The 18,122-nt window shown below is 46.2% G+C and overlaps 1 protein-coding gene across 1 annotated transcript; it reads left to right on the top strand.

The window, feature by feature from the left end:
* The first annotated feature begins 7,676 nt into the window (after window positions 1-7,676).
* On the top strand, window positions 7,677-18,122 carry NELFCD (negative elongation factor complex member C/D). The gene is made up of 15 exons (XM_061126916.1): window positions 7,677-7,803; window positions 10,594-10,706; window positions 10,928-11,037; window positions 12,434-12,543; window positions 12,893-13,000; window positions 13,488-13,640; window positions 13,849-13,979; window positions 14,599-14,764; window positions 15,047-15,181; window positions 15,566-15,705; window positions 16,363-16,477; window positions 16,806-16,901; window positions 16,975-17,115; window positions 17,375-17,504; window positions 17,594-18,122. The coding sequence occupies exons 1-15, from the start codon at window positions 7,717-7,719 to the stop codon at window positions 17,626-17,628; spliced, it is 1,770 nt and encodes a 589-aa protein (XP_060982899.1). The 5' UTR covers window positions 7,677-7,716; the 3' UTR covers window positions 17,629-18,122.

Raw genomic sequence — 18,122 nt, 5'->3', positions numbered from 1 at the left:
TTATAGCAGGTGATCAGACCTCCTTCCTTGTGAAGGATGAGTAATATCCCATTGCTGTGTAGACCACATTTTGCTTATTCAGTCATCCATCAGTGGACACTTGGGCTGGATCCACTTCTATTCTTCACTATTGTGAATCATGTTGCTGCAAACATGAATGTACAAATATCTCTCTCAGTTCTTTGAGATACATACTCAGAAGTGGAATTTCTGGATCATATGGTAATTCCATTTTTAATTTTTTGAGGAACTGCCATACTGTTTTCCATAGATGTTGCTGCACTTTACAATGCTACCCTTGCTGACTTTTTTTTTTTTTTTTTTGCCACTTGTCCACCAATTGTCATGAGTGAGGTACTGAATTTTCCATTGATTGTTGTTGAATTTTCTCTTTTTCCTTTCAATTCAGTCAGTCTTTCCTTCATTTACCTTGGGTTAACGGATAGAAGTTGACACGTACATATATATTTATAACTGTTATATCTAACTCTTGTATTGACTCATTTATCATTATGATTTATCTGTAAGACTTAAAGTTTCTTCATCTGATACTGATAAAGAAACTCCAGCTCTCTTTGGTTACTGTTTGCACAGTATACCTTTTTCCTATCGTTTTACTTTCAACCTATTTGTGTCTTTGAATCAGAGTGTTTCTGTTAAAAACAACACATGTTACAGTCTTGCTTTTTCATTCAGTCTGACAGTCTCTGTCTTTAGAGGTTTTTAGTCTTTGCAAATTTAATGACATTCCTGATATGATTGAATTTATGCCTATTATTTTGCTATTTGTTTTCTATTTGTCTTATGTCTCTCTTCTTCTCCTTTACTGACTTATTTTACATTAAATGTGTTTTCATGAACTATTTTAATTTATTGCTTCATTCTTTTCTACTTTTTAAAAGTTGTTTTTTTTAGTGATTGCTCTGAGGGATTATAACCTGCATCTTAATTTAGCGCAATCTGCTTCAAAATCATATTAACTTCATTTCAGCAAAATCTGGAAACTTTGCTTCAATATGTCTCAACCTCTATCTGTTGTGCTATTACAAACCCAGCCATACAGTGTTACAAATATTGCTTTGTCCAATCATATATTTCTTAAAAGGCAAGAGAAGATATGGAATCTATTTAAAGAACCCTTTATATTTGCCATTACTGGTTTTCTTCCATTCTTCTTGTGAATTCAAGTTATGGTCTAGCATCAATTTCAGCTTGAGGAACTTCCTATGGTATTTCTCATAAGGCAGGTCTGCTAGCAACAAATTCTCTCAGTCTTTGTTTATCTTAGAACCTATTCATTTCACCTCCATGCTTTATATTTGCTAAATAGAGAATTCTTGTTTGATGATGTGGTTTTTTTTTTTTTTTTTTTTTAAGATAAAACACCTTTATTGTCTTCAACTGCTTGGCAAAATAGAAAATGTTCCAAATATGATGATGTGTTTTATTTCAGCATTTCGAGTATGTCATTCTGGCTCCTTTGGTCTCCATTGTTTCTGATGAGAAGTTAGTCGTGAACCGTATTCCCCTCGTTGCTTTCAGGCATAGAAGCCTTCTCAGGCAAAAAAAAAAAATCTGATTTTCATACTGTTCTTACCTGAACTTTGGTGTGTGTGTGTTAGTTGCTCAGTTGTGTCTGATTCTTTGTGACCCCATGGACAGGCTCCTCTGTTCATAGGATTCTCCAGGCAAGAAAGAATACTGGAGAGGCTTGCCATTTCCTTCTCCAGAGGACCTTCCTGACCCAAGGATTGAACCCAGGTCTCCTGCATTGCAGGTAGATTCTTTACTGTCTGAGTCATCAGGGAAACCCTAAGTCAACTATACTCCAATACAAAATGAAAGTTTTTTTTAATAAAAAAAAGAAATATGAACATAGAAAAAATAAAATCTTCCTGTTTTGAATTTCAAGAAAACTTTATCCTCACTTCTGTCACAGAAAATGTCAGTTTCATCTTCATAGTTAAATAATCTCTCTCCTTAGTAGATTTGCAGCTTCCTGATGGCATGCATCATAGTCACCTTGATCACCTTGCTTCCTCTGTGGTGAGTAACCTTGCATCTAGAAGTTCAGTAAGTATTTGTTCATTTTAGTTGCATCAGAGGGCACAAATTATAAGAAAAAACGAACCTTTTGCCATCTTTGGACTCTTTTCTTTATGGTAAGGTGATTCAGCAAAGTTAAAAAGAAGAAACATTGTGGATATTTGGAGAACAGACTAAGTGAGGCTCCTGTAGTCTCTGGGTGAGAGTGGAAACCTGGCCAGTGGCTGGTAGTGGAGATGGGCAGAAGTGAGAGATGTGAAGTGTGTTTTTAAAGCGGGAATGAGGGGCTTTCCCTGGTGGTGCAAAGAATCCTCCTGCCAATGCAGGGAAGACGGGTTTGATCCCTCGTCTGGCAAGATCCCACGTGCTGCAGAGCAACTCAGCCCCTGCTCCACATCTACTGAGCCTGTGTGCTGCCACTGTGACGCCACTTGTCTAGAGCCCATGCTCTGCAACAAGAGAACCCACCTCAAGGAGAAGCCCATGCACCGCAACAAAGAGTAGCCCCTGCTTGCCGAAACCAGAGGGAGCCCTTACAGCAACGAAGACCCAGCACAGCCAAACATAAATACACAAGCAAATAAAATGTAACAAAGTGGGACTGATAGAGGATTTGTCTTTGGATTGGATGGGGGAGGGGAAAGAAGTTAAGGATGACTTGTAGGTGTTTGGGGTTGGTAACTGGAGCTGCTGGCCCCATTTCTTGCGAGGGGATGAAGGCAAAAGCACCAGGTTTCGGGTGCTCACAGAGATGCTGAGGTACCCATGGGGAAGTCTAATGGTGAAGTCAGGGGGCAGTTGGGTGGGTAGATACATGAGTCTGGAGATGAGAGAAGACACAAGGGCTGCAGGTACAAATTTGAGAGTTCCCAGCACAGATGGCTTCAAAGATTGGGGGTGGAAAAGAGCCCCTTGGGGAAAGTGAGGAAGGAAAGAGTCCAGGCCTGGGTCCTGAGGCTCCATGGTGCCTAGAGATCTAGTAGAGGGACCACAGGGGAGGAAGTCTGAGATGGAGCAGCTGAGGAGGAGGAGGAGGGAAACCAGGAAAGTGAGGAAGGACAGCATTTCAAGGTCAGAGCTGCCCGTGCCAATTATTGTCAACAGATCAAACAAATGAAGTCACAGAAGTGTTCTTTGGGTGGGAAAGAAGGGTTGCCATTGGCAGGTGTAGTTCAGTGGCATTAAGAAGACGGCAAGACAGAGAGGGGACTTCCCTGGTGGTCCAGTGGTTAAGAACCTGCCTCACAATGCAGGGGACGAAAGTTTGATCCCTAGTTGGAGAACTAAGATCCCACAGGCTGAGTTGTGTGGCACACAACTCGGCCTGTGCACCACAATTAGAGACTGTGCACCACAACAAAAGATCCTGCTTGTCTCAAGGAAGAGCTAGCATACCACATTTAAGAACTGACATGGCCAAATTAATTAATTAATTTAAAAATTCACATTAAAAAAAGGAGAAGGCAGAGGAGTGGGCTGAAGCATGACTAGAAGATGAAGAATTTAAATATTGGGGTGTTTAATATACACTCATTGGATAAGACCATTCACTCTCTACCTGTCCAGCTTCCTAAGCCTCTCCCAAGTGTACTCACTCCATCCCCATGCCCGCCTCACTCTCAGTTACCATCAAGCCTCACCTGGACATTTCATCCACAGCATCCTAACTGGTACCCAGCCCCTACTTTGCTCCCTTTAAGCCCTTTCTCTATGGGGTCAGAAGAACCTTCTGAAGACCTTACCTTTGATCATGTCACTCCTGTGTTTAGACTCTTTTGATGGCTACCCATGACCCTGGGATAAAGTCCAAACCACTTGTAAGTTTTTAGGTCATCTGGTTCCTGCCTAGATCTCAGTATCTCTCAGTATTTCTCTGTCTGTCTCTCTTCCCACTTCATCTCTGTTCTTCAATCGTGTTCTTTTACTGTCATCTTGTATTTTCTCTACTGTGCCCTACTCTCTTTGTCCTCCAGGTTCAAGTCTGAAGTCTCAGATTAAACATCATTGCCCTAGAAAGGCTTCCCTTGACCTCTATGAGATCAAGCCCTCTCCTCTCCACACTTATTCTATCATCAATAATGACATTTCTTTTCTCTTTTCCACCATTAGCGTTAGATAAACTGTTTTCACAATTTATAGCTACATCACAGTCCATTACACTGAGTAGGAACTCGGTAAATATTTCTTTAATAGATTAAGTGAAACCACATTCTCATTTCTAAGGAAATCCTCCACCAGAATTTTTCTGAAATAGGAGAATCTCTTAAAAGACTTTAGAGCCCTTATTTTCAGTAATGTAAGCTAATTTGGACATTTTAGACAAGGCTTTTCGAAAACAACCAGTCAGCAAACAATATCTTAGGAGGTAAGACCTACAGACTCAATTTTTCTAAATCATCACTACTTATAGACTGAATGTAATGCTTTCATTAGGGGTTGTTTGTTAATCTGCTTAATAGTAAGTAACCTTTTGGTTGAGAGAGAGGTAAGTTAAATAATCCCTGATTCCATAGAAGCAATTAGTTATACATACATTAATTTGCCTGCTTTCAACTCAGGTACTATTAAAAAAAAATACAAGAGGAGAAGTAGTGGGAGTTTAACAGCCATGTATTCTTTGTGACATTTTCAGAAAGCAAATGAAAATAATCCCTGAAACAAGCCAACTGCAGGGACACTCATTAACTTGATATGCTTTAATCTTGTGAATAGAAGCTGGAGCCAAGTCACTGAATCAAGAGCTGCACACTCCCAGCTCTGGATACCTGCAAGACATCCAGGTATGAGTGTTCCGACTGCACCTCCGATCAGCACGACCCAATCTGAACTCAGTATTGGACTTGTGAGGGTGCCCTGCAAAACCTGCCCAAACCCTGGACTCCCTACCTCTGTGGTGCTCCATGCCTGGCACAAGGCTGCAGGTCTCAGCAGCATCTTCCTGGGCAGGCTCCTTGGCCATTCCCAAAGCTGCTGCATCCTCAGGACTTAACCCTGTGCTATATAGTAGGTCCTTGTTGTTTATCTATTTTATATATCGTTGTTGTTGTTCGGTCACTAAGTCATGTCCAACTCTTTGTGACCTCATGGACTGCAGCATGCCAGGCTTCCCTATCCATCACCAACTCCTGGAGCTTGCTCAAACTCATGTCCATCAAGTCAGTGATGCCATCCATCATCTCATCCTCTGTCACCCCCTTCTCCTTTTGCCCTCAATCTTTTCCAGCATCATGGTCTTTTCTAATGAGTCAGTTCTTTGTATCAGGTGGCCAAAGTATTGGAGCTTCATATTGGAACTATATATTTTGTATATAGTAATGTGTAACGTGTAATTTGAATGCAGAGTTCCAAAGAATAGCAAGGAGAGATAAGAAAGCCTTCCTTAGTGATCAGTGCAAAGTAATAGAGGACAACAATGGAATAGAAAAGACTAGAGATCTCTTCAAGAAAATTAGAGATGCCAAGGGAACATTTCATGCTCAATAAAGGACAGAAATGGTATGGACATAACAGGAGCAGAAGGTATTAAGAAGAGGTGGCAAGAATACACAGAAGAACTGTACATAAAAGGTCTTCACGACCCAGATAATCACAATGGTGTGATCACTCACCTAGAGCCAGACATCCTGGAATGTGAAGTCAAGTGGGCCTTAGGAAGCATCACTACAAACAAAGCTAGTGGAGGTGATGGAATTCCAGTTGAGCTATTTCAAATCCTAAAAGATGATGCTGTGAAAGTGCTACACTCAATATGCCAGCAAATTTGGAAGACTCAGCAGTGGCCACAGGACTGGAAAAGGTCAATTTTCATTCCAATCCCTAAGAAAGGCAATGCCAAAGAATGTTCAAACTACCGCACAATTTCACTCATCTCACATGCTAGCAAAGTAACGCTCAAAATTCTCCAAGCCAGGCTTCAACAATATGTGAACTGTGAACTTCCAGATGTTCAAACTGGTTTTAGAAAAGGCAGAGGAACCAGAAATCAAATTGCCAACATCTGCTGGATCATCGAAAAAGCAAGAGAGTTCCAGAAAAACATCTATTTCTGCTTTATTGCCTATGCCAAAGACTTTGACTGTGTGGATCACAGTAAATCATGGAAAATTCTTCAAAAGATGGGAATACCAGACCACCTGACCTGCCTCTTGAGAAATCTGTAGGCAGGTCAGGAAGCAACAGTTAGAACTGGACATGGAACAACAGATTGGTTCCAAATAGGAAAAGGAGTATATAAAGACTGTATATTGTCACTCTGCTTATTTAACTTATATGCAAAGTACATCATGAGAAACGCTGGGCTGGAATCAAGATTACCAGAAGAAACATTAATAACCTCAGATATTCAGATGACACCAGCCTTATGGTAGAAAGCGAAGAAGAACTAAAGAGCCTCTTGATGAAAGTGAAAGAGGAGAGTGAAAAAGTTGGCTTAAAGCTCAACATTCAGAAAACTAGGATCATGGCATCTGATCCCATCACTTCATGGCAAATAGATAGGGAAACAAGGAAACAGTGATAAACTTTATTTTTTGGGGCTCCAAAATCACTGCAGATGGTGACTGCAGCCATGAAATTAAAAGACGCTTTCTCCTTGAAAGAAAAGCTATGACCAACCTAGACAGCATATTAAAAAGCAGAGTCATTACTTTGCCGAAAAAGGTCCATCTAGTCAAAGCTATGGTTTTTCCAGTAGTCATGTATGGATATGAGAGTTGGACTATAAAGAAAACTGAGAGCCGAAGAATTGATGCTTTTGAACCATGGTGTTGGAGAAGACTCTTGAGTCCCTTGGACTGCAAGGAGGTCCAACCAGTCCATCCTAAAGGAGATCAGTCCTGAGTATTCATTGGAAGGACTGATGCTGAAGCTGAAACTCCAGTACTTTGGCCACCTGATGCGAAGAGCTGACTCACTGGAAAAGACCCTGATACTGGGAAAGATTGAAGGCGAGAGGTGAAGGGGATGACAGAGGATGAGATGGTTGGATGGCATCACTGACTCAATGGAGATGAGCTTGGGTAAACTCTGGGAGTTGGTGATGGACAGGGAGGCCTGGCGTGCTACAGTCCATGGGGTTGCAAAGAGTCGGACACGACTGAGCTACTGAACTGAATGTGTATGTGTTAACCCCAAACTCCTAATTTGTTCCTTCCCTTTCCCCATGTTTGTTTTTTTATGTCTGTGAATCTATTTCTGCTTTGTAAGTAAGTCCATTTGTATCACTATTTTAGATTCCACATGTAAGTGATATCATAAACCATGTTGCCTGATAAGGCTGCCATTCTCTTAACCCAGGGGTCACATGAGCAAAGTGATGCTCAGAGTACCAAAAGTCCTGGTGAGAAAGACATGGGACCAGAAACCAGGCCTTGTATGAGTCTAGTTTGAAACTTCTACCTATCTAGAGCCAACATCCCTGGGGCCCAGCCAGGTTGCCTTGGGGGATCTACTCCAGCGGTTCCCTCTGCAGCGAATAGACCGCCCTCTGCGCCCCGCCCCTTCCCTCCGACCACGCCCCTCCACCTGGCCCCGCCTCTCCGCCGGGACCCTGCACTTCCCGCCTGGGGACGAGGCGCGCGACCGCAGGGGGGCGGGGCCTCGGGGCCGCGCGTGCGCTCGCCGGTCCGCCGTGCGCATGCTCAGTGTTCTCGCGCGCGCTCGCGAGAGAGGATGGCGGGGGCCGCGCCGGGCGCCATCATGGACGAGGACTACTTCGGGAACGCGGCCGAGTGGGGCGACGAGGCGGAAGGCGGCCAGGTGAGGGGGGGCACCGGGCGCCCCCGACGAGGAATGTTGGTCCCCGAAGCCGGCTGGCCGCCCCTGCCCCCGCCGCGTGATCCAAGCACAGCCCGCCCCGCCCCCTCCTGCCGCGCGTTTCGCCCCTGCCTCGAGCCCGCCCCTCTTGTTGCAGCCGCGGGGACCCACCGCGCGGCCTCTTGGGGGCGGGGGCGCGGGACGATGACCTGGTCCCCGCAGGGACAGGAACGGGCGCCGCCCCCCAGTCGTCACCTGAGCTGACCCTCCGACCACCCTGGGGCGGCCTCAGAGGCGGGTCCTGGGAATTCTTAGCCCCCCGGGCGGGGCGGACACAAGCTCCAAAGTAGAGGATGGAGCTCAGACAGTTTCAAAAGTAGTCATACTTAAAAAAAAAAAAAAAAAAAATCCAACTCAGCATCAGGAGGGGAAAGTGCAACTTTGGACTTTCTCACACGTGCTTTACTGTTTGTAAACCACACTCTTGGCGCTCTGGCTGATTCAGTCAGTCCTTGGCCTAAGTAACGACAAAAGGATCGTCCATCCTTGACCTTCAAAAGTTTGCTGTGGATGGTGAGGGGGCGGTCACAAGCTTCTCTTCTGAAGTCAGGGTTGCAGGTCCCGAACTGGGCGCTCTCGCTGGGCCAGGGGACCCCAACCTGATTCTGATCCGAAGACCCTCCCGAAGTGATGTTTGAATCCCAGCTTCTCAGGCTCCTCCCCTGGGGACTGGAAAGCAGTTGGTTTAGAGGGCAAGAGGGAGCAACCTGCCTTTTATTTATCTGTTTATTTAATCTTTATTGGAGTATAGTTGCTTCCATGGTGGGTGAGCAGTAAAGAATCTGCCTGCAATGCAGGAGATGCAGATTGGATCTCTGGGTCTCGAAGATCCCCTGGAGGAGGGTATGGCTACCCACTCCAGTATTCTTGGGTAGTCCCATGGACAGAGGAGCCATGGGGTCACAAAGAGTCAGACACAACTGAAGTGACTTTTAATGCCGGGGGTCTAGTTTTTTTTTAATAGTGTTGTGTTAGTTTCTAGGGTGGAACCTACCTTTGAACAGGAGTCAAGGTTAGGTGTGTGTGAGACAATCGAAGTTATGTTTTGAAGGAAAAAAAGCCTGCAGGGGCATGTTCTCCCTTGAAAGAGGCAGGTGGGGCACAGGAAGACATCAAAGCCAGGGTGCAGGGGTGCAAAGGTGGGCACTGTTTTCCAGGACCTGAAAGGAGGCCTGTGTGCTTAGTTGTCTGGTGGAAGCAGTGGGTTCTAAAGGGCCTTTGAGAGCTGCTGAAGAGCATGACTTGTTCAAGAGTTGGAGCAGGGAGTGACACTCCAAGATTCAAGTGTTGGCTCATTCCATGGTGTTGGAGGCTTAGAGTGGAAGGATAGAGTCAGATTTAGCTAACTGAAAATCTGGGCTGGTAAGATGCTTTCCTGCATTATCTCATTCCACGGACAAATACTGAGTTGGGTATTACTCTGCTCATTTTGTAAATGAAGAAAGTGAGACGGGAGGACTTGGTCCTGCCCACAGTCAAGAAAGTAGTACATGAAGGAAGGGGATCCCACCTACATCCTTTGTCTCCGTCACCACTCTAGCAGATGCTGGACCACCGAGGTGATCCAGAAGGGAGACACGTAAGGCATCAGTCAGTTCAATGGTGGATTGGTGGTTCAAGCATCTTGTTCAAAATGCCCTAGTATTTGTCACATTACACCTTCCAATCATAGTGATACACCTGGGGCATGTCTGAGGGCTGTCCAGTCAGTGCCCTCATTTTATGAATTGAGGGCTTATGCTGTTTTGAATAGCAGAGCTAAGCCTAGACCCCACAGACAGGGGCTGGGGAGGCTCACTTTTGGGGAACTTGAAGCACGATCCTGATCTGGCCCTGCTAGGCTCCCACGATGGAGGGGTGGACTAGATGTTCATTTCCCACTGAGTCTAACCATGACTCTATGGAGGAGGAAGGGAAAGTCACCCAGTTTGCTGATCCCTGGCTTATCTCTTACCGCACTGTGTAAGTTGCACTGAGGTTGGTCTCTCCTACTAGTCTGTAAACTCCTTCAGCAGAAAAAAACTGTCCGTTGTCTTTCATTCTTAATTTTCCTAGTGACAAGTACAGTGCTCAGTACAGAGTGAATGTTCAAAAAGCATCTGCTTGTTGGTATAACAGTGTTAAAGCTGGACAGACCTTGGGGTCATTGAGTCCATCACCTCCACATCCTCATCCTGCTTTGCCCTTAGATTCAGTGACTGGCTAAAGGTAACTTCAGTGCAGAATGGGGACTAGAGTCCAAACAGCAAATGGATGGCTTGTGTCTTCAAGAACCGCTTCATCAGTCTTTGTTGGGAAGCTTTCTGTGGCACATAAGAGAGAGTAACAGTGAAGACAGTAATCGTAGCTGAAATATGCTGAACTCTTACTGAATGTCAGGTGCTAAGCATGGCTTTTCCAGAAATCAGCTCATGGGATCTCATAGCAACCCAGTGGGCAAGGGCACTGCTCTTACCTTTGTTCAGGAAAAGAGAGACAGGTACTGGGCGAGGTGTCCTCTGTGAGATGCAGTAACTTCTGTGACCACTGTGCACGCTACGCAAGCATGGGGTCATGCTGCAGGCCCACTTGGTATGATTCTCAATTCCATTCTCTTGGTCACTTGTCACTTGAAAGTCAAATGAAATGATAAATGTGGAATGCTTGACATGGACAGCGTTACACGGGCTTAAGGTGAAATTTCAGGGTGTCTGTGGTAATGAAAAAATAACCTGGCTCTTTCTGCCACCACAGGAGGATGACTATGGAGAGGGAGAAGATGACGCTGAGGTCCAGCAGGAGTGCCTACATAAATTTTCTACCCGGGATTATATAATGGAGCCCTCCATCTTTAACACTCTAAAGAGGTATGTGAGAAACTCTGGCTGCGTTGGGAGGAGAAAGCTGCATAACAGACCCAGAGGTGACATGTAAAGTCAGAGGGACATGATGCATGAGTGGAAGGCTTCCAGGGGCCCCCACTTTAAAAGCATGAACAACGCGTCTTCCTCCTCGCTACCCCTCATGGCTGTCCATCCCCATGCCCTCTGTGTCCATTCGAGTGCCACAGCTTGTCTCACTTTTCTAGGTATTTTCAGGCAGGAGGATCTCCAGAAAATGTTATCCAGCTTTTGTCCGAGAACTACACAGCTGTGGCGCAGACCGTCAACCTGCTGGCCGAGTGGCTCATCCAGACAGGTGCTTTGTGGGGGTGCCTAGGGCCTGCCTGTTCCCCACCCCCATCTTTCTAATTGGATCATTTTTTTAAAACTTTATTTTATATTGGAGTATAGTTGATTAACAATGTTCTGTTGTCTTCAGGTGTACAGCAGATTCAGTTATACCTATACATGTATCTTTTCTTTTTCAAATTTCTTCCCATTTAGGTTGTTACATAATATTGAGCAGAGTTCCCTGTGCTGTACAGTAGGTCCTTGTTGGTTATCTGTTTTAAACATAGCAGTGTGTACATGTTGATCCCAAACTCCCTAACTGTCCCTTCTCCCACCCTTCCCATTCTCTCAAGTCTGTGAGTCTGCTTTGTAAGTAAGTTCATTTGTATCATTTATTTTTAGATTCCCCATATAAGCTATATCATATGATACTTGTCTTTTTCTGACTTAGTTTGCTTAGTAGACAGTCTCTAGGTCCATCCATGTTGCTGCAAATATGGATCACTATAATGCTGATAAATTGGAAAGCTTTTCTTTGTTTTTCTGGTTTTAAGACTTCTGTAAGTAAGAGGGACTTCCCTGGTGGTCCAGTGGCTAAGATTCCATGCTCCCAGTGCAGAGGACCTGGGTTCAATCCTTGGTCCGGGAACTAGATCCCACATGCCTCAACAAAAGATGTCATGTGCTACAACTAAGACTCGGTGCAACAAATAAATAAATTTAAATAAGAAATAAAGACTTCTCTAAGTAAGAATTGAACTTCTTACCCATTTTCATCTGCTTGGTTCAATAATTGAGGTTTGCAGGGAGCTTGCAAGTGTAATTCTCGCTGAGTTGCTCCCTGCCATGTTGTAGAATTGGAGGGTGTATGTTCACTGTGTCATTTTTAAGAAGTCTGTTATAGTGAGCAGTGGATGATGGGTAATTGAGGACCAGGTATGATTATGGCTTTTAGCTAATACGATCAAAGTAGGGCCTTGCTGGAAATCGGCTCCTTTGAGTAGGGATGACATGGTGGGGTAAGTGCTGCCCAGAAGCAAGTCGACTTGCTGCTGTCATGGTGACCACACTGGAGTGCCTCTTGGCCGACAGCGATCTGTTCTGCTGTGGGGGCTGTTCTTCTGTCATCCTCCCTGTCTGTTTTGGCAATCTGTCCTTGTTCCCTGCAAGCCTCAGAAGACGTCACTGTGCTTTACACATAAACAAGCATCTGTGTCTGTTTCGCCCTGGTCTCCTTTTGGGGTCTTACCAATATGTTAAATATGTGTAATATTAATTTTAATAAGAAACTCCAAATCCTAAATGGTTAGAAGCAGTTTTGTAATACATGATTTGCACATGGACTTTTGATCTACTTTCTCTAAAGTAACACGAATTGAGAAGTAGCCATTTTCCATCTCGTTGCTTTCATTCTCTTCCAGGTGTTGAGCCAGTGCAGGTTCAGGAAACTGTGGAAAATCACCTGAAGAGTTTACTGATCAAACATTTTGACCCCCGCAAAGCAGACTCTATCTTTACTGAAGAAGGAGAGGTGAGGAACTTCCCCTTCCTATACCCCAGCTCCTAGAACACGTTGCTGCTTCCACATGTACACCGGCGCCTGGCATGCTGTCATGAGAGAGTTGGGGGCTGAAGTCAGGCTGGGAGACCCAACTTCTGAATCGCCTGCTAAATGCCCCAGCTTGGGGTGGGAGGGCATCCCTTGGCTCTACCACTCGGCCCCATATGACCTCACCAGCCCTGGGCCTGCTTCCTCCTGCACAGAACACTGCAGCTGAAGCCAGGCGCCCAGGGGCTCTTCTGTGATTGTTGGCACAACGTAACCTTCAGTTAAGCTAGAGCCAGGCTTCTTACCTTGCTGTCTGTCTGTTTGTTGTCAGACCCCTGCTTGGCTTGAACAAATGATTGCACACACCACTTGGAGAGACCTTTTTTACAAGCTGGCTGAAGCCCACCCAGACTGTTTGATGCTTAACTTCACTGTTAAGGTAGGAAGGGTCCTGGAGTCAGAGAAAAGATAAAAGTACTCATGAAATGAGGGTTACTTTGAGTTGGTTGGTTGGTGGTCTGTTCCCTCTGAAAAGATCCTGTGTGCTTTTTTGGTAGAGGTCTTCATTGTTTCACTTTAGTCTTGTTAAATGTTGAGAAAGAAAAGCACAGAATGTGTATATTTTGGGGTTGACATGGACTGTGTTTTAGGGTTTGTAACATGTTACAGAGCCCAATGTGTTCTGAGAGGAGCCCTTACGAGTGTCTGGTCAGTCTCCTCCGTCTCACAGATTAAGAGTCACGGGTTGGGGGTGGGGAATTGGCTGGGGCTACCAGCCTAGTTAGTGGTGAAGCGGGCACCCAAGTAAAAATTTGAGACCCAGAACCAGTGCATGGCCCTTCTCACTCCAGACCCCGCCGTCGGCCACCTTCTTGTGAACCTGTGACCATGGCTTGTGTGTTTGGCTTCTCCTTTCTGTGTTGTAGCTTATTTCCGACGCAGGATACCAAGGGGAGATCACAAGTGTGTCCACAGCCTGCCAGCAGCTGGAGGTGTTTTCTAGAGTGCTCCGTACTTCTCTAGCTACAATTTTAGATGGAGGAGAAGAAAACCTTGAAAAAAATCTCCCCGAGTTTGCAGTAAGTTCTTTACTTTATGTGGCTCAGATTAGAAGGAGGTCATTTGGGGTCATGTGTTTTCAAAAGCAAAATGCTCTTTACTCTGGAGAATGTCTGGGTCAGAGGTCACCTCCCCAGAAGGTGCAGAACTGTTGGCGTCTTACTCCCATCTGCCTTTGCTGTTGCTGTGGTCACAAAGCTCAAACATGCTCTTCTCTCCATTCTGCAGAAGATGGTGTGCCACGGGGAACACACGTACCTGTTCGCACAGGCCCTGATGTCCGTGCTGGCCCAGGAGGAGCAGGGGGGCTCGGCTGTGCGCAGGATTGCACAAGAGGTTCAGCGCTTCGCCCAGGAGAGGTGAGAGGCGCTGTCTCTGCTCTCTCCATTGCCCTGTGTCCACAACTGAAGACCCTAGGTCCTCCTGTTTTGATATAACTTCCTCTTTCCCATAGAGCTAGGAAAGAGAGCTTGCATTCTAAAGTCTTGCTTTGATGAGTATTTTGTAAAGGATTTGCTTACAGTTTAATTCACTGTATTTATGAATTTATTTATTCCCAATATATTGGGATTCATCAGTAGCAAATGACAGTAGTCTTGAAACAGTTCTTCAGTGGTCCGATTGTTAGATTGTGGTTCATCTTTTACAGAACAGAATTATTAGCTTTATTAGCTAATAAAAGTTTATTTTTACTAATTAGCTTTATTTTCTACTCATAGAGTCTTAAGATACTGAAAAGTGCATGGTTCCTTTTAGGAAGCCTGTAAGCTGCACTGGATCCTTTTTTCCCAGTTAGCTCCAAATGTTTTCATGGGTCAGTAGGTAAAAAAATATCAGTGGGTGAGAGAAATTTGAAAAAACAAAGAGACTCCAACAATTCAAAGCATGAATGTAAAAGGCGGGAGGGAGAGAAGGCAGGGGAGGGCCGGGCAGGGAGCCACCTTACCAATGACGGGTTATTGATATTGTTTCATCAAGAGGCCACGACGCCAGTCAGATCACACTAGCTCTGGGCACAGCTGCCTCCTACCCCCGGGCGTGCCAGGCCCTCGGGGCCATGCTGTCCAAGGGAGCCCTGAACCCGGCCGACATCACAGTCCTGTTCAAGATGTTTACGAGCATGGACCCGCCCCCTGTTGAACTCGTGAGTGGCCTTTCATTTTAACCATAAGATGGGACACCTTCAATGCCAACTGGAAGTATATTCTTTTGGAACGTTGGTGCTCCTCTTAGTTCTCAAGTTAGGGAGTGCTCATGCCTGTTGAAATGTTCCTGTCCTCTCCCTGGTCCTTCCTTATCACGTCCTCGGCCCTCAAGCCCCCTGGCGCACTCTCAGCGAAGGACCCGAGCTGGCACTCCTGCGTGTGTGGATTCACCTCCCATCTCATTCCTGCTTTCGTTTTCACTGAGTTGTGTTTCTTTTCAGATCCGGGTACCCGCCTTCCTGGACCTATTCATGCAGTCACTCTTTAAACCCGGGGCCAGGATCAACCAGGACCACAAGCACAAGTATATCCACATCTTGGCATATGCAGCGAGCGTGGTGGAGACCTGGAAGAAGGTAGTGTCTATGCTGAGAGTGCATGGGCTTTCGGGAGACATGAACCACCTCTGTTTGGTGTTACGTGTGAATTTTGGCTGTAGAGAGTCACAGGCCCAACTAGTGTCTGAAATGTCTTTTCTGGTGTTTCTGCATAAAATAGCCAAAGTGCTAAATGTCTTAAGGAAATGTGCATCGCATCTATGATACTAACTCAAACTGTAATCTGAAGTGTGACTAAAGAAACGAAACTGATTCCTTAAGACACTGAGAGGCACAGGTCCCTCTGGTCTGCAGTGTGTATTCGCTGTGTGACAGGGTTGGCAGAGGGAAGGCGGAGGCTGGGTTACCCCGACTGCAGGGACACGGGTGCCATCAGGATTCACCAGCTTGCTGTGTTTTCAGAACAAGCGTGTCAGCATCAATAAAGACGAGCTGAAGTCCACGTCAAAAGCTGTTGAGACTGTTCACAACCTGTGTTGCAATGAGAACAAGGGGGCGTCGGAGCTCGTGGCTGAGCTGAGCACCCTCTATCAGTGCATCCGGTGAGCAGATGAAGGTTCTAGTTGTAATTCTCTGGAGAGGAGCTGGTTTGAATTTTCATATTAACAACTCAAAATATATCACAAAAGATTCAGAGGTACTTACTCATTTGTTTTCTCTTTTGTAAATATATAGAGAGAACTTCGTTTTAGCAGCATGAGTAATTTTCAGATATTTACCTGCCATTTACCTGCCAGAAATCTGTTCACAAATTAGACTAAGAAGGAAGACCAACCAGAATTACAAAAATTGATTTGAAGAAGAGGATCTATTCAGAGTAAAAGTTAGACCAAGAGTTTTGCCTGGATAGCTGTGTGTTATGTCAGTTCTATAAGTAAGCACTCACTAGGAAAGCTTACACACAGGTGTCCTCATGGGCATGTGAATTTTCGTCTGTTCGTTTGTACTAGAGCCTAAGGGCTTGCTTCAGCCCAGTCCACCAAGCTCTCAGAGTGCTGCATTAATGGCTTTCTTCTTCTAAACCAGCAAAGTTGGCCGAGCATGGGTTTCGGGTTCTGGCGCCTGAGTCAGAGGGTGCTGCTCTCATCAGACTGTTTGCACTCATGGCATCTCCCTGGCAGAGCACGTCGAAGAGTGAAGTGATAGGCTGGACTGAGTTGTTTGGTTTTGGTGTTTGCATTTGCCTTGTTTGCCGGTAGGTTTCCAGTGGTGGCCATGGGGGTGCTGAAGTGGGTGGACTGGACTGTGTCGGAGCCGAGGTACTTCCAGCTGCAGACCGACCACACCCCGGTGCACCTGGCGCTGCTGGATGAGGTAGGGGCTGCGAGGCTCCTGCAGCAGCTCTGCGTCCTCGCCTCCCACGTGTCTGTTCCGTGCTCTCAGAAGACAGTCTTTTCAAAGCTAGTTATTTCTACTCCAAATGAGGAGTTTCCTTTTAAGGAACTAGTTTCGTTGATTCTGTAGACTTCTCAGTTTCTATCAAGTGTTCCTGAGAGGATGAGGAATGGGACAGAAGTTGACCGGCCCTGGGAACCACTGTCTTCCGCCTCGAGCCGTGTTTGGTGGCGCTCCCCTGAGGCCGATGGGGAGCCCATGGCCGCAGCCATGTGGCTCAGGGTGGCTCCCTCTGGCCTCTCTGTAGATCAGCACCTGCCATCAGCTCCTGCACCCCCAGGTCCTGCAGCTGCTGGTGAAGCTCTTCGAGACAGAGCACTCGCAGCTGGACGTGATGGAGCAGGTGAGTGGTGGCCTGGGGTGAGCTGGGCAGCGGGGAGATGGCCCTTCTCACACTTGTCGCTCCACACCCGCAGCTCGAGTTGAAGAAGACCCTCCTGGACAGGATGGTGCACCTGCTGAGCCGGGGCTACGTGCTCCCTGTGGTCAGTTACATCCGCAAGTGTCTGGAGAAGCTGGACACTGACATCTCCCTCATTCGCCACTTTGTGACCGAGGTCAGTGCCCTGGCAGCACCCTCTGGGCTTGATGTCGTCACCTTGCACCCAACAGTAGTCATGGTGATGACAGTGATTTGGATACTGGTCCGTCAGGCACCTCCTATCCACAGGAGCTGTTACACCTTTCTGTCCCCTGCCCATCTTCATGTTGGAGTTTGGGATGGTCTCCAGAAGAAGAGGGTGGGAGTGGGGACAGGGGTGGGGGTCCCTCCACGCTGCTGCCATCTGACCAGCTCACAGGCTGTGCTCCCCACAGGTGCTGGATGTCATCGCTCCCCCCTACACCTCTGACTTTGTGCAGCTTTTCCTCCCCATCCTGGAAAACGATAGCATTGCTGGCACCATTAAAACCGAAGGTGAACATGACCCCGTGACAGAGTTCATAGGTAAGGCTGGTGTGAGCATCCCTGGGCTGCAGTTTTGATACCATTGTTTCCCTCTTGTTTCTAACCCAGGTCCCTTCTGTTTGTTACAGCTCACTGCAAGTCTAACTTCATCCTGGTGAACTGACTCAGAGCATCCCCAGAGTGGAGCCGGCCCCTCCGGGAGACCCCTGTGGAATAACCCTGTGCAGAAGCCGTTGTTGAAGAGGCCCTGTCAGCATCTTGGAAATGGGCTGTGATGGGAGGAAGTGAAGGACTTGTGTGTAAAGGAAAATGTTAGCAGTGTAAGTGGAAAACTTGGGAATGGGCCCTCTCCTTTAAGTCCAGGTCTGCCCCCTGGATCCCGTCTACAGTGTCACTTCCCCTGGTAGTGGACTGGGCTTCTAAGACCCCTTAGGATGTAGTCAGCTGTCAGACCTGGGGTGGTAGAATTCAGAGGCTGAGACACTCAGATGAACTGTTTTCAAAGTTGGCTTTTGTTTTTGCACAAGATCTGATTGGTTAGTTCATATTACTGTGATTACTTTTATTTTCCAAGAACGTATAAAAGCTATTCTGTGGTGAGAAGGTGTGGATCCCGTGTCATGTTGTTCTTATGTGTAAATAAAGCATTCAGATTCA

Source organism: Dama dama, chromosome 23, assembly GCF_033118175.1.
Source record: "Dama dama isolate Ldn47 chromosome 23, ASM3311817v1, whole genome shotgun sequence".
In the NCBI taxonomy this organism is placed as follows: Eukaryota; Metazoa; Chordata; class Mammalia; order Artiodactyla; family Cervidae; genus Dama; species Dama dama.
This window is presented reverse-complemented; position numbering and strand designations above follow the sequence as displayed.